This window comes from Echiichthys vipera (assembly GCF_963691815.1).
Source record: "Echiichthys vipera genome assembly, chromosome: 2".
In the NCBI taxonomy this organism is placed as follows: domain Eukaryota; kingdom Metazoa; phylum Chordata; class Actinopteri; order Perciformes; family Trachinidae; genus Echiichthys; species Echiichthys vipera.
The window spans coordinates 36,709,664-36,731,332 of record NC_139827.1 but is presented as its reverse complement, the minus strand read 5'-3'; the positions used below and the strand labels follow the sequence as shown (position 1 = coordinate 36,731,332).

Genomic DNA, 21,669 nt, shown 5'->3' with positions numbered 1-21,669 from the left:
CTCTGACATTCCTGTGTGTTCAGAGGTGGAAGACTGGAGAGCAGAACCGTGCCGAGCCAGGTACAGATAAGCGAGATTCCACAGAAAGAAGGAGTCTGAGAAAAGGAAAAGGCGATCCAGCCCCGGACAGGGATCACCAATCTAAAACAGATGAGTATGATGCAAAATTAAACACTCTGTGCCATCTGTCAACATTGTCAGATAGAAATAAATGTACAAACCCATTTGAGCGTCTAACACAGGAAAGCATAAAAATGCAAAAGACAGAGTATTCAGCATTGATCTGGGAAGATAAGAAGATAAAATACTTCCAGAACAAGTTACAAGGCCAGAGGTACCAGAATAGTTAGAAGGGAACAAACTATTTAGGACAGAGGTGGTAACAGGAGGGAGATTAAGACCACACATCCCAGCAAGAACGAACAAGATCGATAGAAAGAAGAAAGGTGAAGATTTCAGAAATCTTTAAAGATGAAAGTAGGCAAGTTATATGTGGGTGGATGTCAGATAAGTTAGGAGCATCAGTGTGGGAAAATGGGGCAGTAAAATGCGTGCCGGTAGTGCGAGAGGCGTAGATAATGCAAGACACGGATGAGAAGAAGTCTAATGGAGGACAGGGAAGTGTATTTGGATGTTATAGGACAACCACAAGGAATTCCATATGAGTTAAAGGCCCGGGATGAGATTAAAGCATTGAACAATTTGAAGGGTCTGCAGGCCGAAAGGACAAAAATACTAGCAGAGATGCACATGAGTGGCGAGGACTAGAAGCAATAGCGGGAGAGTGGGGAGTGTTATGTATAAAAGCTATTGCGATCATTTTCATATTGTTAATTATTGTAGCATCCCTACACTGTTGCATCATACCCATGCTGAAAAAGGTGGATCCAGGGTATAAGTGGTATAAGCGGGCAGTGGAGGATACAAAACTACAAATGGCTCAGCTGGAGTTGGTTAACTGAACTACTACCCAGGGCAAATTAACTATGGAATGTCTGCATGGTTTCTGATTCTCTCTTTTTCTCTTTTGGAGCAGTAAGGAGGATGGTGAAATGGACACAAACTAACTGAGAGAGTGCTCATCAGGACTGTGCCATGAGACATCCTCTCACGCTGAAATATTGCACCACTGAATATTGGTATTGGCGGAGTCGACTTCAAAGACTGATGATGGACGATGCCGACACATGCACCCACATATTAACCCACATATTATTCCATTATTGTTTAAGACTGTACAAGAATGTTCATGGATTTCATATGTGTATGCTATCTAATATTAGAGTGTAAGTCGCATTATAAAGGTTACATCATAATCATACACCAGAGAATAGTTATAGGTTTTATGGTAATAAGACAATCAAGGTTAATCACATATAGTGACTTCAGGAGGGGTATGGTATGGTGGATAGATGGTTATAATCACCAGATCACAGCGGATCATCTGCACAGTTGAGAGTCAGGAAAGAGAAAAGTAGTGTTTTCATTCATTATACTTAGTTAGGTTAAGATTAATTTTCATTCATTGTTCAGTGTTTTCATTCACTATATACTCAGTTAGGTTAAGATTTATTTTCAGATATTAACACATATATACTCAGTTAGGTTAAGATTCATTTTCAGATATTAACACATATATACTCTGATTTCATGTTTTGATTTAACACAACTGCACAACGCAGGCAAGCGCTAATCTACAGTTGCTCAGGCTTACACTACATTTGTAACTCAGTTGATAGTTTTACAGGTACAGCGCCCTCCAGAATTATTGGCACCCCTGATTAAGATGTGTTCTTTAGCTTCTCATAAATTATTTTTTTTCTAAATAATATAGGACCACATTGAAAAAAAGAGTAAAATCCAACCTTTGATTCAAGTGCATTTATTCAGAAGGAAAAAAATACCAGATTAAGAAATAACTCCACCGGTAGTTTTTCTCTGTCCAGATCCAGCTCTCTCATCTGTTTGGCTCTGTGCTCATGTGGGATATTGGCCAGGACCACACGGCTGTTGCTAATCCATTTGGTTAGTTTAAACCCTCCTTTAGCACACAGGTTCCTGAGATTTCTGATGAGGGTAACGGCTTGCTTTTCTGTAGCCACGGATTCAAGGCAATCATCAACATAAAAGTTTGACTTGATGGTGTCAACTGTCACTACATCAAACTTGTCTTTGTTGTCTTCAGCTGTTTTCTGCAGAGCGTAGTTAGCTCAGCTTGGTGAGGAAACGGCCCCGAACAGATGAACTTTCATTCTGTATTGCTCTAAATGTTGGCTTGTATCACCGTCCGGCCACCATAGAAATCTCAGCATGTTTGAGTCCTCTTCGCTTACCCGAACTTGGTGAAACATCCCCTCTATATCTGCCATTATAGCAACCTCCTCCTGGCGGAACCTCAGCAGAACACCAATCAGTGAGTTGGTTAAGTCGGGCCCTTGTAGGAGTTCATTATTTAGCGATGTTCCTTTGTATGAGGATGTACAATCAAACACTACTCTGAGTGTCTTTTTTCGCTTGTGGTACACCCCATGGTGGGGTATGTACCACACTTTCCCATCTGTTTGATGAAGGTCTTTTAAGGGCACCTTCTCTGCGTAGCCCTTTGAGATGACATCTTTCATAAAGCTCTTGTACTCCTCTGCATAGGCAGCATCTTTTTTGAGTTTCCTTGCGAGATAGTGCGCTCGCTCTTCTGCCATTTTGTAGTTGTTTGGCATACTGACATCCTTATTTCTAAATGGCAGAGGTAAGTAGTAGTGATTGTCCTTTATTGTAGCTCCGCTTGATACCAGCTGCATGAATTTTTGGTCTTCAGCCGACATCTCCGGTTTTCCCTCGTACTTTCTCTCAGGGAAATCATGGTGGTACTGGTTTACAATAAGGTTTTTTAATTGTTCAATTGAGATGCGGTTGACTGATGCTAATGGTCTTTCAAATCCATCCACGGCTCCATTCACCACCCATCCTAAGAGCGTTCTCACTGCATAGGGACCATTGTCTTGGCTATTTATTATTTGCCAAGGCTCAATTGCCTTCGGGGCATCTACTCCAATCAGGAGTTCCACTTCTGCATCAACTTCAGGCACCTGTATTTCTTTAAGGTAAGGCCATCTACTGAGATAATGCTGAGAAAAAATGTTTTCTTTTGTCACTGGTATCTTTGTTTGTGTGTATGTTTTGTGCAGCTCAATAAAGTTTTTTCCATACAAACCCCCAACTTGAAGTCCGGTTATTTCATGGCTACAGACTGTTTTCTTCTGACCCATCGTTTGAAGAAGAACTGCAGTCCTTCTTCCAGTTGCATGGAGCTGTCTCATAAGTTTCTCTGTACAGAATGTTGCTGTGCTACCAGGATCCAAGAATGCATAGTCTAAAGCATCGAAATCGCTTTTAATGGAAGGAAAGCTTGTGAAAAGAAACAAGCAACTTGGATCGGGGAGACTGCCAACTGTTAGAGCCATATTTTATGTTAGTTTAAAATCTCTTATTATATTATTGAAATTCCTATTTGATTTAAGGGATGTTTATGTTTTATTCTTATTTATTTAAATATTAGATTTACATTGTATTAATCCAAAGCATGGATTAGAGGCAGCCGACAGAGAGTGGGTGGGGTCGCCAGGCCAGGTTAAGAGCCAGGAGATGGGGCATTGACGGGGTGGAACAGGGGGAATCGACACTGCTTTAGACCTCACGCTCACGCTCACACTCACACTCACACTCACCAAGTCAAATGAAATGTTCTGTGAATATAAGGAAAATAAATCATCTTAAACGAAGAAGCAAGACTCTGAGTATAATTGAACACAGACGTGCGAGTCCAGCAAGCAATCCCCTGTAAGGTGAACGGTTTAAAACTTAGGTTAAAAACTGACCGCAACAGAATTTATTTTAAGGCTTTTAACATATCTTAACCAGGGGTGCCAATAATTATGGAGGGCGCTGTAACAACACTATATCATAATTGCATTTATAATTTATAATTTACAGTTTTTATAGTTTCATTTACAAATGTTTTATCACTGGTTAATTTTTATCACATGCTAAAAGATTAACGTGAAGAAATCAATGCAGCTGTTGCTCGCGCCTAGCGCAGTCACCCTTTATCTATGTATGTCAAAACAGAGGCCATGGAGACTATGCAGGTCTTTTCTCCTCCATAGAATGATGAGATGATCAAGAATGATTACATGATAACACATTGTTCTACCATAAGCGATGCAGAGAGAGACAGATAGGGAAATATGTATCAAGCTGAACCATGCCATGGCCTGCTAAACAACTACGCTTGATACTCTTGATACTAAAATCCTAAGAAATTAAGAAGTGTTGATTGATAGACAAAAAAATACAGTAGGTTCCCCCTTAAAATCAAGAATTTTGTTCAAAATTAATATTGCTTCATAATTTTCCCTGGTGCTCTCAGCTGCTGATTGGTGCTTTGATTTGTTCATATTCCAGTCAACCTCAATCAAAGATACAGTTCACCAGTTCTTCTTATACACGGTTGTCCACTTCCATTAATATATTGTTATATTTATTCATGTATTATTTATCCATAATTTATTCATTTCTGTCTTTCTAGTAGTTTAGTTTTGTAGTTATTAGTTCAATAAATCTTAATTTATAAAGAACCTACCACTGTGATTTTAGTGTGTGAAATATTTTGACCCTGCACTCAAGAAAGAAATTGTAGCAGCCTTCAAATTATGAGACTAGATTAATTAAAATTAGATTAAGTTGAATATGAAGAATGAGCAGAACACCGCCATCTAGTGTCTCAAGATTGTAGTTGCAACAACAAAAAATAATTCCACCAGTCAGGTTGCCATGTTGGTCAGACCTGGCCCAGTAGCCTACAGGAGACTGGAGTCTGTTTGAGACTGTTTGAACCCATCCCCTCCGGCAAATGACACCATAAAAACAAGTCTTGCAGAGGAGTTTGACTGACAGTTAGCGTTAGCCATTAGTGTTAGCCGTTCCAACTAAGTAAAGATGAAAGTGATCTTAGAAATCAAGGAGAAACGTAGCCATTTGGGCATGTGTTTTAATGCCGTTGAACTCCTTTATCTCAGTCCATGGAGTGAATGCTTGGCCTATATTGACTCTGGTTTTTGCCCGTCTCCGGTCACTTAGCTGCTGGGACAAATAACGCCCCCTTCACTGAGGCTCCGAAGCACTCCATTTCACCCAGTGCCAGCCTACAGTAGCTGCACCCAACAACAGATAACCATGGCAACCAGCAACGCTATTGGCTGCTACAATGGAAACACAGCGGGACAGAAAGTCATTGTCAAACTAAACACTTTCAAATTTTAATAAAGATACTACATATTCAACCTTTAATGTATAAATTGGCTATCACATCTCTGTTCTCAGTTGAAGAATTAATAATCAATGAAAGAAGTATCATAATCATGTGTTAGCGTGTGTATTAGTAATGATTAATGAGAGTTTGATAATAAGACGCAATAAGTATAATCATTGAAGAATGTGATAGTATGTGCCTCTGCTATTATTTGACCAGGCTCAAGCTTTTCTGCTTTCTCCAAAAGCACACAAACTTTTGGCAGTCAGTCAAGGTCACAAAGACAATGAAATAGCCAGCCTGCACAAACGCACCAGGCAACTAGTTGAGATTAGACCAAAACAATACCATGTAAGGAGGCAAGGTACGAGGGAGGATGAGTGTTGTGCTTCTCTCACAGATAAAGAAGAAGATTCCTGTGGAAACAGAGGTTACCCCGACGTGCGGGGAGGAAGATGGAGGCTGGAGCAGCGGCTACTTCTGAAATACAAGTATGCACGCACAAGCAGACACATAACCACGCCTTTGTAACAAGTTTATATGCTGGAGCAGATAGAATAGAGATCAGGAACTTCTTGCCTCTTATCACGGGTACTGTGTTGCACACAGTTACTCTAGATAGAGAATAGAACATTTCTCCAGACGTCTGTTTCATCCGATGTCCATTTGCTAATAAATGCCTGCTGGCGCACTAAATTGCCAACGACTCAGCTGACTCCAGGAAGCCTCCTGTAGAATTTGAATTACGCAATATTTACTCTGTGAGGTCCTTCTGATTTGACTAAAGTATTGTGTGTAAAATTCCTACAGAGAAACTTGGTGAACCCGGACGTGATTCTAACAATTAGTAGGTAAAAGGAGCGACAGAGGTTGGACCGGTGACCAAGCGGAGTCACTGGGAACCTCCTGGGACCGACTGAACTTCTTCACAAGGGCGCCCGCCACTAAGAAAGGTAAGCAGTCACCCATTCTTCTTAAGAAGTGAAGACTGTGATTCGGCCTATAATCTAAATTGGTGGAGAAAGTCAGTATGTTTCCTAGAGGTTAATTCAATCCAAATTTAGCCGGTGGACTGACGATTTGAAAGAAAGGCCTGGTAAACTGATTTGGAATCAGTATAAAAGGTAAAGGAGTGTTGGGATCTTAAATCCCGACAGGTCCTAGGCGCATAAACGGTGCTCAGTAAGACGTTCAGGGAACGCAGAAAGGCCGGAGGCTGTAGAGACCCTTGAATATACATTAGGCATTAAGGACAAAAAGCGCCACAGGGGGATAGCCCCTAGGCGAGCCTAGAAAGCCACCGACTTGTAGCTCTGGGAGCTAGGTTCTGGGAACCAAAGAAAATTGTAGGTCTGGGACCTGAGGTTCTGGGAACCAAAGTAATAAGAAATACCTAAAAGTTGTGTTCATTTGTGGGATTGTTGTGTGGGAGGTTTTAAGGATAATAGAGAACACAAACAGATAAAAGTGTGAGTAGGTTTCTGTGATGGTGGATACACCTGGTCTGGAACCGCTGATAGTGAAACACTGTCAGTAGAAGCTTGTTGCAGACATCACGGAAAAGCCTGACTATTAAACTCACCACTTGTCTTCTCTTATCTGGGGTAATAAATAACGGGGCTGTGACACTCGGCTTTTGGTCATTAAAACTGGTGATTTATTGTCTCACTCCGCTCTATCATGGTAGAGTAGAAGCTTGAGTGAGGGGGGGATCACTGGGGACTAGATCCACTGACCGGATAACGAGTATGTGTGAATAAAGAATAAACAAATACCTGTGAATAGTACTTTAACATCTGAAATAACTATGGCAGGCCCTGTAGCGTCCCCGGCTGATTAATGGTCGGACTCTTTAACTGATGGTTCACAAGTGTTTATTTTTGGGCAAAATAGATGATACCGTTGCTCCATTAAATCTTTTGACACCCTGAAGACTCTGAACACACCGTAAGAGCTATGGAATAAAACAAAAATAATATGTTACCATCTATGTAATATCATGTTCAACAATATCAAAATAGTGTGTTTTTAACCTTTTACAAAAAATTAATTGTCATTTACAATCATGAAGTATCCCTTTTAACCTATTTTATCTTAAATACAAACTCAGAATAGAGTGCAATAAACAAACATATTTAACTTAAAAAAATTATATTAAAACTGTCAGTTTGCAGCTTTAACTTCCAAAGATTGTTAATGCACACAAAAAGAATGCTGTATTTATTAAATACTAGCAAGCAGTGTAATGAAATAATTGTCTCCTTCAGAAGGACAGATGCTCTGAATCGCGCCAAAACAGCGTTACTGTATAAAACGATGAAAAGCAACACAAGGACATCCCGTTTTGATAACGCATTAAGCACCACATTAAAACAAAATGATGACAAACCTTGTGCCCTTATCAGCCAGGTGCTAAACAAACTTGTCAGTTTACATTTCCTTAAGTTTTTGCACTTTTGATGGACCCGTTTGCAATACACTTAACTTCCTATAAAGTTGTCCTTTTTTTCTGTTTTCCGGTTACAATCATATCAAAATAAAAGCACAAGCCTAAAAACAGGAAGTAACGGTAAAAATAAACAAATTTTTAGATATTTCTCATGAAAATGCAACCACACATTTTGGGAATATGATGTGCTATATTAAAGGTAATTTACAGGCCCAGGATTAGGTTGGGATGAATACTGGCAGCGAGTAGTAGGACAGGCCATTTCCGGAAGGCCTACTCATAGTCAGAAAAAAAAGAAACATGAGACTAGATTGACAGATTTGAAGGAATATTTAAAGACGTGTAAAGGATGGGGTGAGGGCGACCCAGAGAATATGGTTAAAATTATCCAGTTAGAGGAGGACAGAGCATGTGAAGAAGTAGTGGGAAACAGAAAAAATGTACCTAGTAGGTTGTGGCATAAGAGAAAGAAGGAGGAGAAGGAATAGGAGAAGAGCGAGGAGCGAAGAGCAGATGTGCATATGGCCGGAACGGCAGCTGAGGTAGACAGAAGAGGAGAGACAGTGGGAGGAGGAAAAACAGTAGGAGAAGGAGAGGCAGTGTCAGAGTGGAGCGCGATATGAGGAAGAGAGGTTGCATGAGAAGGCACAACAGAAAGGAGGGGCTTTTGGAGAGACAGTATGAGGAAGAGAAAAAGTATGAAAGGGAACATGGGAAGTCAGGAATACTAGGAGAAGAGTTAGAGGGAGAAATAGAGGGAGCAGCAACAAGGACAAAACTGACGTTTAATGAAAAAGCACCTACCCCTTAGACGCAGACACAAAGCAGGAAAACCCAAACCTGAGACTGACTTAACTGACTCAGACCACTCTGACTATGACTGTAGAAGCCAGAAAAGCGACAAACACGGGAGAAAGATAGAGGGATTTAAAAACAAACACGTAAATCTAAAAAATCAGTATGATCAGTTCTGGCTCAGAGGGGGAGGAAGAGGAGATACTATGGTCAGAATGCGGAGGCAGATGACCAGGAACTAAGACTAGACGAGACATGAAGAAAGAAAGGAAAGGAAGGGGCGGGGAAGTGAAGGACAGGGGTGATGGTGAGGATGAGGGAGTATAAATGCAGGAATTAGTAGAGATGCAAGAATTAGTGGAAAAGAATTATAAGATGAGTTACGACTTCTGGCACAGCATGGAGCAGACGGACCAGTAGCGTTTAGAACACGTGGTAAAAAATCTCACATGATGCCTCTAGTATGCTCTAAAGGGACAGGACCACCAATATATAAACCATTTAGTTTAGCAGACAAGGAACACATGAATGCACAACTACCACCACTTAGTGACAGAGCTGGAATATGGTTACAGAAATTAGCTGGTCTTATCGTAGGCACAGAGCTCACCATGAATGAATGAATGAATTTTATTTTTGGTTATACATCAGATGTTAAAATGACATAATATTTTGACAATTTCAACCCAAAAAAGGATTGGGCTGAAGCAACTTGCTGGAATTTACTTATGATTAAACATATATTTGATTAAAAGTATATTTACTTATACTTAAATAAATGAAATCATTTACTTACTTTATATACATTTAAACATACTATACATATAAACATATACACATACTCACAAAGCAAAAATCAAAATCTGCAAAATCAAAATTCATATTTGCTTAAATAAGGTTTAAGGCTTTTTTCTCATTTCCATGTATTCAATAATCAAAATGAATAACATTTCCCTTTTTTTATTTATTTTTCTCTTTTCCAATTATAACATTTATACATATGCATTAATAATTTTAAATTTCAAGGTCTTTTTAAATATCGGTCATGTTGTAATTACTTTCAGTTTATCATTAAGGTCATTCCACATTTTTACACCAATAACGGACACGCATCTTTGTCTAATGTTAGTTCTTGCTTTTCTTGTTTCAAATCGAAGCAGTCTTCTTAAATTATAGCAATTGTTTCTTAATTAATTTAAAAAAAGATTGAATATCTGTAGGAAGATCTTTTTTTACAGCTCTGAATAAGATTTCAAGTATTCTTAGCTTGACTTTATCCGTAAATTTTAAAATATTAGATTTTATGAAAAGCTCCTAAGTAGAGTCACGGTATCCCACCATAGGTGATGTGAGAGGATTAATTGGACAGAAATACGGATTAGGGACAACAGACCAATTAGATTTAGATGCAGGAAAGACTGGCAGGAAAGGTCAGGAACAAACTCAGGGTCAGATCCACTGCAGGGATCAATGTTTAAAGCTGCAGGCCAAGATGGAGGATGACCCCAGAGCAGACACAGAGCCACTACACATGTGGATGAGGACACTTCAACATCACATGCGTAGGGTAGATGAGAGAAAAGAGGCAAGCAAGACAGAGGTAGAGAATTTGAAAATACAACTGACCAAATTACAGTTAGCAAAAGCCAGTGAGGAAGTCACAAGCCACAAACAAGCAGCTAAAGCAAAGACACAAGCACAAATGAGCCAACAACAGGGGGAGCCAGCGCCAATGGGAATCCCCAGTTCAAGTTGCCCCAGTTGCAGGCCAATCTTATACAGGACCGCCTCCCCAGGGACCATGGAGCCCACCACAATCACATTATAGAGGAGGAAGAGGACGAGGCTTTAATCCTCAAGGAGGTTATGGAAGGGGCAGGGGCGGATCACCGGGGGCTAGGGACAATAGGTGTTTCGTGTGTGGAGGTCATGGACATTGGGCACGAGACTGTCCACAAAACCAGAGACGGCCACCAAGAGGGGGACCCCCTCCACAGCAGCAACAACAGCATGTGCCACCCCAACCACAACTGGCCCCAGGTAACCAGTTGCCCCAAGGCACCTGGTATCCAGACCAATACTAGGGATGCCCAGGGTCAAGGGCAAGGGAAGAGGCTGACCCCTTGCTACGGGGAGAAGTGAACGAACGAAAAGTGGACGTTTTAGTCGATACAGGAGCAACACATTCGACCCTGATACAACCTCAGTTCGGTCAACAGCTCTCCATATATTCCATAGACCTGGGATTTGGAGGACAGCCAATGCCACTCCCTTTCACAGAACCCCTCCCCACTAAAATAGCTGGTTACCAGTTTCATCAAAGCTATGTATATTCGCCGCAATGCCCAATCTCACTGCTAGGAAGAGATGTCCTAGTTAGATTGAAAGCATCTATCCTATGTGGCCCACAGGGGGTGCAAGTTCATTTCCCTAATGGGGTAAAAATAGACTGTTCAGAGACAATTACTTCAAGATGTAACAATGGACAATGGATCCCAGGGGAAGATCCTGATCAGCAGCAACAGTCGGCTAACGTTTACTGGGCTCAATTGAAAGAGGACCCAGACCCACCAATTACCAATGTTTTGAACCTGTATCAACAATGGAAACCGCAGATTCACTCAGTGCACCCATATGAACTGGTCCCTGACGTTCCCCACTGTACTCTTCTCTATGACCGCACCCAAACTGAAGAAGTGTATGAGGAAAGATTTAGGGAAGTGGAGGGTTCCCCTTAGACACTGACTTCGGACTGTATATATGTATCAAAGAAAGGAGTAGTAGCACATGTCCTGCTCACTGCAGAACAGGCAGAGTGGTACAACATGGGTGACACTGCAGCACCCCATATTAGCTTAGCATTAGGAGCAGGAGGTCAAGCTAAAGAGGCCCATGGTAAAAACCGCCTCTCAGTAACAGGACTGGGAACAAACCACAATCCCAGCAGTCACATACTCTAAAGAAGGACAGGTGTACAAGATAACTCATCACACCACCTCGCAGTCAGAATTAGAGAAAAAGGTAATTACACGAACACATGGCAGGGAAAGTACAGATCATGAACGGACAGAAACCATGTTAGGAAGAATACCTAGCACAGTGTGGGCACAGGGAAAGAATGACGTAGGACGATGTGAACTGCCAGAGCCACCCAGATTTAAGGTAAAACCAGGTCCGCCTGTGTGGGTACCCCAGTACCCCACAAATGTAAAAGCAAAGGAAACCATAACTAAAACCATAGAAGAACTAAAACAGAATGGAGTGTTGGAACCCTCCGGCAGCAACTGGAACACTCCTATTCTACCAGTCCCAAAACCAGATGGCACTTTCAGAATGGCACATGACCTTCGATTAGTCAACAGAAGAATAGAAACCCCTCCTATTCCGGTCCCAAACCCACACACAGCACTATCAGAACTCACTAGGGAAATGTCCCATTTCTCAGTAATAGATTTGGCTAATGCGTTCTTTTCCATCCCCCTGGAACAAGAGTTAAGAAAATACTTTGCAGTCACATGGGAGGGACAGAGATATCAATACACATTACCCACAAGGAATGAATCTCTCACCCGGAGTGTTCAACAAAGTATTAAATCAGCATTTAAAGAAGGAGGTAGCACACCCAGAGAACACTGTTTGTCTACAATATGTAGATGATCTGTTAAAAGCATCAGACAGTGCAGACTGTTGCCTACAAGCAACAGAATCAGTGTTAAAAGCACTAGCTTAAACAGGCTACAAAGCCTCGAGGAAAAAGCTCCAGTGTTGCAGAACACAGGTGCAGTTCCTAGGGAGATGGATGACCGGAGAAGGAACCAGTCTCTCAGGAGCACACAGAGAGACGATTTTAAGACATCCAAAACCAGTAGACGTGAAAGGAATGTTGAGCTTCCTAGGACTGACAGGATATAGCAAACATTTCATCCCAGACTATAACAACAAAGCAGGCCCATTGAGAAGAATGGTCTTAGAGGCAGGGATGAGAAAACAGAAGGGGATTTTGAACTGGACTATGGAGGCCGAAGAAGCGTTCATATGACTCAAACAAGAGATGGCGTTAGCGTCATCTCTACAGACTCCAGACTACAAAGAACCATTTTATCTAGACACATCAGAGAAAGACGGGACGATGAATGCAGTACTATACCAGAAAACACCATAAGGGAGAGCAGTACTGAGATATGTAAGCACACCATTAGATCACATGGAGTTAAGACAGCCTCTGTGTGTGAGACATGCAGCAGGACTAGCTAGAGTCCTAGAGAAAGTAGAACACCTAGTGGCAGGGCATCCACTCAAAATTTTGACCAGGCATAGTGTAATAGCGTTAATCTCATCATCCATTTTTACTCTATCAGGCTCTCGACTGAGGAAAGTAGAGGACGGCTTAAATGCGCCAAACCTAACGTACACACACGAAGGAGTTAATGCAGCGAGCTGTTTAGCAGTTCCAGATGACAAAAACCCACATGACTGCATTCCACTGACAGCGCAAACCATTAAAGTGAGACCCGACTTGCATGCAAAACCACTGGACCGACCAGACATGGACTTGTATGTAGATGGCTGCTGTTTCAGAAAAGATAATGGAGGACTAAGCGCAGCATGGGCAGTGGTTATCAAAGATCAGGGAAAGTTAGAGACACTAGGTACAGGAGAAGGGACAGAAAAACTGTCAGCTCAGCTAGCGGAAGTGATGGCAGTGACAGCAGCTTGTAACCATGGTGAGAGAAAGAAAGTAAACATATATATAGACTCAGGGTATGCCAGTGCAGCAGTGCATTGTCAGCTAAAAGAGTGGGAGAGAGCAGGGTTTGTGACAGCTTCAGGTCTGCCTATTAAGCATGAGGAGGAGATGAGGAAACTGAAAGAAGATCTTATGAAACCAGCGGAACTAGCGGTAGTAAAGTGTAAAGGTCACAGCACAGAGAAATCAGACACAGCAGCAGGAAATGCAGTGGCAGACGCAGCGGCCAAGAAAGCAGCAGGGTATAGAGTACCGTTGCTAATGATGAAGGCAGAATTAACAGAGCCATTACCTCCAAGATGGACAGTCGATCAGCTAGTAGCTCTCCAGCAAGAGGGCTCCCCAGAGGAAAGATCCATGTGGATAGGGAGGAGCAGTTAAAGATGCAGAAGGACTGTTTCGATGTCCACAGACAGGGAAACCAGTGTTACCATCCTCACTAGCGCCCTCTCTGTTAGACGAAGCACATGGACCAACACATGAGGGAACCAGACAAATGCAGAATACTATGGAAGGATGGTGGCATCCGTTCATGACAGCTATGATAAAAAACAAAGTGAAATCATGCCCCGTTTGTAACACCTATAATGTAGCGCCAACATTTTCACCTCAGCCAGGGGCTCGTCCAAAATTGACAGGGCCAGGAGAGGAGATATGCATTGACTATACAGACATGATTGATACATGCAGAGGTTTTAGAAACCTGTTGGTTATCTATGATAGATTTTCAGGATGGGTAGAAGCCGTACCTCCAAAGAAAGAGGATGCACAGACACTGTGTAAATGGTTGACTAATGAGTGGATCCCTAGACATGGGATGCCCCGAGTGATCCATTCAGACAATGGCACTCACTTTAGATCAAAGGACCTTAGACGAGTGGAAGGGTTGTTTGGGCTCAAACATACTTATGGCATACTTATGGCAAATAGCAAAAATGATGGCAACTACAGAGTTATCATGGCTAGACTGCTTGCCTATGACATTACACTCTATGAGGGCCAGTGTGAACAGAGAAAAGAAGTTTACCCCTTACAAGTTGCTTACAGGTCGCAACATCCCCGGACCAAGACACCAGAAACCGCTGCAGCCAGGGGTCACACCCGGACTAGCACGGTCCTACATGACTCAGCTTCAGGGCTGGGTGAAGACATTGGCAGGAAGCCAAGGCGGTCCGGACCAGCACCCGCCCCACTGACTTTGCTAGGACAACCTCAGGTATATGTAAAGACATTGAAAAGAAAGTGGACACACCCCAGGTGGACAGGACCCCATAAGGTGGTGGAGCGAACCTCCACAGCAGTAAAAGTGCAGGACAGTGACAAGTGGATTAACCTTTCAAGGTGTAGACAGGGGGAGGAGCCCAAAAGGTCCCTAGACCAAGTCAGAACCGATCTAACCGAACAGGGTTAAGGGACTTCTGTAAATACATATACTCTATGATTGACCCACATACACCATTAGTAAAAACAACACAGTATATAGAGTCGATAAAGAGGGTTAAAAAGGAGCAGAAAAACAAACGGTGTGTGTGTGGACACTTAGTGTGTTTATTGTAATATTCATTATTTTAGTGGTAATCTATCTTATATGGGCATGGTCAAATAATTGTTAGAGTTATGGAACTTGGCAGGCCACGTCCGTGGCATCCCTTTAGACATCCAGGATTTTGTGGTCTCGGAGGAATGATCACTCTGTCGAGTGATCAACAGGGGGAATTGAAGAATTAATAATCAATGAAAGAAGTATCATAATCATGTGTTAGCGTGTGTATTAGTAATGATTAATGAGAGTTTGATAATAAGACGCAATAAGTATAATCATTGAAGAATGTGATAGTATGTGCCTCTGCTATTATTTGACCAGGCTCAAGCTTTTCTGCTTTCTCCAAAACCACACGTGCTTTTGGCAGTCAGTCAAGGTCACAAAGACAATGAAATAGCCAGCTTGCACAAATGCACCTGGCAACTAGTTGAGATTAGACCAAAACAATACCATATAATGAGGCAAGGTACGAGGGAGGATGAGTGCTGTGCTTCTTTCACAGATAAAAAAGAAGATTCCTCTGGAAACAAAGGTTACCCCAACGCGCGGGGAGGAAGATGGAGGCTGGAGCAGCGGCCACTTCTGAAATACACATACGCACGCACAAGCAGACACATAACCACACCTTTGTAACAAGTTTATATGCTGGAGCAGATAGAATAGAGATCAGGAACGTCTTGCCTCTGATCACGGGTACTGTGTTGCACACAGTTACTCTAGATAGAGAATAGAACATTTCTCCAGACGTCTGTTTCATCCGATGTTCATTTGCTAATAAATGCCTGCTGGCGCACTAAACTGCCAACGACTCTGCTGACTCCAGGAAGCCTCCTGTAGAATTTGAATTATGCAATATATACTCTGTGAGGTCCTTCTGATTTGACTAAAGTATTGTGTGTAAAATTCCTACACAGTTCAGCAATGAGAAGAGTAGAGAGAAAAGACAAACAGGAGAAAAGCTCACAGTTGAATCCCTCGCTATAAATAACTCTGAGCTACCATCTGAAACATGAGAGCAGGCAGAAAATTCACTAACTCTCTAAGTAGACGTCAGAGCCAAGAGCAGAGCCATTCTGGGTAACATATACTTTGGCAGAACCCGATCCAGAGGTTCAAAAGGAGCTTTAATCAATGTGTAAAAACAGCGCTAAATCCCACTTAGGGGCACAACACTAGACAATGACTAAACACTAACCTGTCCCTGAAACAGTTGTGACATGACTAGGCAGTAGTAGGGCTGCACAATATGGAAAAAAAACAAACATTGCAGTATGTATATTCCTTTATAAATATTGTGAAAGGAAAAAAAAATGTTTACTGGAAGTCCCGGAAGAACAATTTGTATATTTTAATTTTAATGCCTTAATCTGGTGAACTTCAATCTGTTAAGAACTTTGGGCTTTTAATCATAAATTTGTTTTGTATAGATATTGTTATCCTATACCTATACCTTCCATTTATTTTTCGACTCTTGAGCTGCTGTAAAGTGAATTTCCCCGGTATGGGATCACTAAAGCTTTTTATCTTATATGAATAGTGATGACATGGCGGGTCAGGCAGGTTGCATAGCCACAGACTCCTGGCCTACATTCAGTGGTCAACATCGGAAAGTTGCAGCGTCAGTAGGAGAGGGGGTAGCATGGCCCTTTGAAGTGGCAAGATCCGGGCGGGGGATGATATCTGCCACAAGCCACCTTCATAGGCCTTTCATCACACACTGCCAAGTAGGATCATTTCCCCAATGAGGCAAAGCTGGGGATACGAGGGGGTCTGTCACAGTGTCTGAGTCACTTGAATCACATGGGCAGACTGCATGGACCCCAACCGTTGAGAGATGTAAAACTATTCCTTTTAGGTCATTAGGAAAGTCAGCAACGTGTCCCTACAAATGCTGAAATTTATGTTACCAGCTGCTATAGGCCTAGTCTGCTGGTGGACAATACTGGGCGACTGTGTCTCAGTGGCAGTGTGACGTCCTTCATTTGAGAGATCGGCAGTTCGAACCCCACCTCCCCCGGTCCACATGTCGAAGTGTCCTTGGGCAAGACACTGAACCCCAAATTGCTCCCTGCTGCGCATGGGTGTGTAAATGTGGTGTGAATGATTAGATTAGATGGTATGTAGATGTCCACTGCCATCAGTGTGAATGGGTGAATGTGACAAACACAGTCCATCCATTTGTTCCTGATACTCTGAGCTTCTCTCCTCTCTGTTTGTATCATTCATGTCTCATCAACGCATGTTACTTCCCAGGAGTTGTTTGTGCTTTGTCGTCTCGTAGGTCTCTGCGGATCTTGGTGGTGCCTGCTGCCGTGGTCCTGCAAGACGCTTCCTGCTGCTTTATTACTATTACTCATATATACTATCATTAGTTTTATAACTAAATTGTTATTATTATTGGCTAAATTTGTAGCCATAAAACAGTAATATATCTGATTGTATCACAGCTGTTATAACCACTACCTTTTATGTTGAGCTATTGCTCTAAGATAGATGGGATTTACTTGAGACACACTATACAGTTTTTGTTTAGTTTTGTGCTTGAAATGATTCAAGATTTTTAACATTTTCTGTCATTTTATCTGGCCTGTCTCTTCTCTTCATCCCATGTAAGTTTCTCTCACTCAATGCCACTAGGGCCCAGATTTTCCTTCACCAAAAGTCTGATGCGACGGACTGCATTTAAAACCCAGAATGTAATATGGCACTGAAATTAGATAATTTGGTTCAGTTTCTTCATATTAACCATATCATATTATTGATAATATTATAAATAACATTATATAATATGTATTTAAAGGAGCTGTTCTCAACAGCCGCATTTGCCTGTTAGTACATGTGGCCCTGAGAAAACGGTCTGTGAGAGTCGTGTGGAGTACTGCCCCTTAAAAAGCAATTCTTACCTTTCTGGTATTTAACACTTTTTTTTGTAATCTTACAAAATGCTCCTAATAAGCGTAGGGCACACTATAATGGAAAATAATTCCACCAGGTGTTGAAACCAAGCCCCCACCACAGCGACTTCCTGGTAGATCCCATCAGGAAGTGCCAAAAACTGCAGTTCTCCGAGTGTCCACTAGGGGCAGGTTTCATAATAGAGCAGTTTCTTATTAACCCCCATGTTAAACAGGCCGTTTTCACAGCATAATTAAACTTATTTAGGCCTGGTACAAAAAAACATTCTAGTCTGTATGTTTAGGTCATATCTCCATGACAACACTGAGGGGGGTGATTTTTTTTGTACCAGGCTAGTTTTTATTTAATCAGAGGTTAATGTTTATGAAAAATTAGGGTCATGTTCTCTTGAGTTACAGCTAGCCGCTGGCCAGACGGACGTATCTCCCTCCCCCCAATGTCACATCAATGCCCTTTTTTGGTAAGAGGAAATGAGGCGGAGTCAAAGTCTGACAAGATGGCGACTCCCGTAGGAGAGGATGATTGGAACAAGTTGAGAGAACGGACCTAGATGGGTATGCTACGTCCATTTTTAATACAGTCTGTAGTTGAAACTAATTAATATTCAATTCTGATATATTTCTGATAAAAGTTTGACACTCATTTTATTTGGTCTGAATAAAATGATTTTGCCGAGCTTCCTGCCTTTCATCCATCACAGCCTTGCCTACCGCTGTCAAGGCTTGCAAGTCGCGGGCCTCTCTGTAGAGTGGTAGAGTGGTGAAAGATAGCAAGGGACGGTGAAGAACTGACAATGACCCACCAAGGCTGCTGCTCCCACAGAAATAACTATCAGCAAAAAGAAGACTATTTCACAAAAAGCTGCACTAAAGAAAAAACTTGTTGTGCCGAGAGGCAAGACTGGAGTCAACATGGGCTCTGCTTTCCAGCAATGGTGGAGGCTAATGCAGCTTCATACAGAGCTAAAAAAGAGATGAGATGGTGGAGGAGTTTCTGCTGGACAGGTACTTTTAGTTTGACTGATCCTAAAACACAACAATACATGTGATAACGCAGCATCCAGATGCTATCAGTTATCAGTTACTATAGTTCTGTAATACTATGTTATTTGTGCATGATAGATTAGGGTCAGTGTCACCGGTAGTGTAAACAAACTGACTTGTCACGGCCTGGTTTGTTCACACAACTGCTGTTAGTTAGCTTCATTGTTGGCATCCGTCTCAGTGTTTTCTGTGAAGTTGTCATTATCCCCGTCCTAGAATTGGAATCCGGGATTGTGTTTGACTTTGTTGGTCGTACAGTTACCAGAGATAGTTCAGCACATTGCTAGAGGACTTCTCCTGCTAATAGGTAATGCTGGCCCGCTGACACCAGGAACACACCTATGTTCCCCGGGACCTATGTTCCCCGCCTTGTATGCGGCCGGGTAACATCTGACCTTTTTTAAAAAAGGAGTCCGATGTTCCCTGCTTTTCCCAAAAAAGTTCACAGAAAAGGTCCTATGTTCCCCGGTCTGTTATTTTTTCCACTATCAGTGCCAAATTCCTCTGCAAATAGGCTTAATTGGACCCTAACACTACTCCCTAACCTTGACCCTCACCCTTCCCCTAACCATTACCTCTAGCCATACCAAATGCTGAATTAAATCTGCGAAGGCTTATGCGACCGGGGAAAATAGGAAGCTTTGGGGGAAAAAGGTGCAATGGGGAATCTTATTAAAGTGGGGAACATAGGAATGGCCCCCTGACATCCGTGTAAATAAGACCGATCTGTCTATGCTTGTGACTTTTTCCATCCTTGGGAAGAAGTACTGTTTACCAGTAATAAACTTTACATTGTAATAACCCGTCCATGTAATCTGCGTATGTTTGTTTAACTTGCGCTACTCACATTATCAGGGAAGAAGAGGGTGGGACTTTGGAGGAAGGCAGAGTTGTTCACATTCAAATTTTTACTAAGTGTTGTGACATGCCAGAAAGGTAAGAATTGATTATTTGATTAGTAACCACCTGTATTTTGAAAAAAAAAAGTTTGACTGTGTTGCACCTTGACAGCGTCCTCGTTGGTAGAGTGGCACGTGACTGCAGAGGTCACATCGGATACCTTCCCATCATGGTTTATTGCCAGCACAATGACAGGAAGTGACACAGGCTGGTTGGTCAGTATGGCTGTGTTGATGATCGTGTTACTCTGAGGATATAGTATGAGAAAAAAAAATTAACAAATCAGATTGGATGGATACACTTTTGAAATATGGAAATTATGATTACTGCATTGGTAATGAATGAATGAAGGGATTTAGTACCTCTGTGATGGGAGCAATGCTAAAGATGTGTCGATCAGCAAATGAGAAGATGCTCACTGCTACTGCATGTGTCGATAGGGGGTTAATAGGCCCTGAGTACTCCACCCACCAGTTAGCAGACACCGTCATCGCCACACCAAAACTTTGCCTCAGGCCGCTGACTGACAGACACACCACCTGCTGGAGTAACGTGGGACTGAAGGGCAACAGAGATCAGAGACTGAGCTGTAGTAAAAAGTACTGATGTTCAAATGAAGCGTCATGAAGCATTTTCTTTATTTTCTGAGTCCACAAGATGAAGTTCTCTGTTCAACAGAGGCTTGAAAACACACTGAATCACCATTCATTGAGCCTTTTTCTTTAAACCAAGAGCTCCATATAGTGGGCTCAACAAATACAACTAATGCTTCATGAAGCTTCATCACTAGGATACAGTGATCATTCAAGCTTTTTTAAAATACTGTTGTGCTTTTTTTGTTTTCAAATTTTTTTTAATTGAGTTCCGCAGACAGGTACACAAGAAATAATATAACAGTTTGACAGTGTGTCTGCTTTAGGGTGACAAAACAAGGACAAATACAAAAAAATAAAATAAAAAACCCAACATGAAACCCCACAAACCCATGTCAGACACAGTCACAATAACAACTAAGCAACCGTATAAAATACGTATAACAGAAGTGTATAGGTGAAGTAAAAACAAAAACAAAACTAAAACTTAAAGCAAAAATAAATGAAGTAATTCAAGAAAGAAAACAAAAACAAAAAAAGGGGGGGTCTCTCCTTCCAAGCACTAAGAAGTGTCCTCAGCATCGTCAGGAGTAACAGTAAGAGTATTACTAATAAGAGCCAGCAGTGGGTCCCAAGTTTTGTGGAATGCTATCAAAGATCCACTCTGTGAACACCTTAACCTCTCCAACCTTAGACATTGTAAAATTTCACGTATCCAACTATTATGAGTCGGTGGAGAAACAGGTTTTTCCATTTAAGGAGAATGTTATGTCTGACGAGCAGGTTGGTAAAGGCCACGACACATTGTGTAGTAATGGGCAGATTTTTAGATGGAGGGAGCCCAAAAAGAGCAGTCAGAGGATTTGTTTCCAAATTTGAGTTAAGAGCCTGTTGAGGGTTTTAAATATATCGGACCAAAATTCAGCACAAGTTTCGGGCACGTCCAGAACATGTTTGCGTGGTATGCTGGGGACTGCTTACAGCGGTTACAAGCACTGTGATTAGGGTATATCTTAGCCAAATTAGCCTTGGCGAAATGGGCTCTATGAAGCACCTTCCACTGTAATAGGCCATGTCTGGCACAAATTGAGGATGAGTGGACCAGTTTTGGAATGTCCCTCCACTGTCCCTCAGTAATGTCTATCCCCAAATCCTTTTCCCATGCATTTTTAGACGAGACAATGGGGACTGGGCTAAGAAGAGCAATGTTATTATAAATGACAGATATCAGTCATTTGTGTTGTACGTTGAGAGACAGGAATTGGTCCATCTAACCTTAAGGGGGGCGTATCAGAAAATGGGGGAATTTGGATAAAATGTCTCATTTGAAGGTACCGAAAAGAGTGGCTATTAGGCAGGTTGTATTTGTCTGACA

General features: G+C 41.9%; 1 protein-coding gene across 1 annotated transcript in view; it reads right to left on the bottom strand.

The window, feature by feature from the left end:
• tmem132a (transmembrane protein 132A) overlaps window positions 1-21,669 on the bottom strand; it is a gene marked incomplete at both ends in the record, with an annotated part of 163,723 nt that overhangs the window by 104,156 nt on the left and 37,898 nt on the right. Inside the window, 2 exons of the mRNA XM_083935957.1 lie at window positions 19,805-19,948; window positions 20,064-20,259. Coding sequence (XP_083792083.1) covers window positions 19,805-19,948; window positions 20,064-20,259 — 340 coding nt within the window. The remainder of the gene's footprint in view (window positions 1-19,804; window positions 19,949-20,063; window positions 20,260-21,669) is intronic.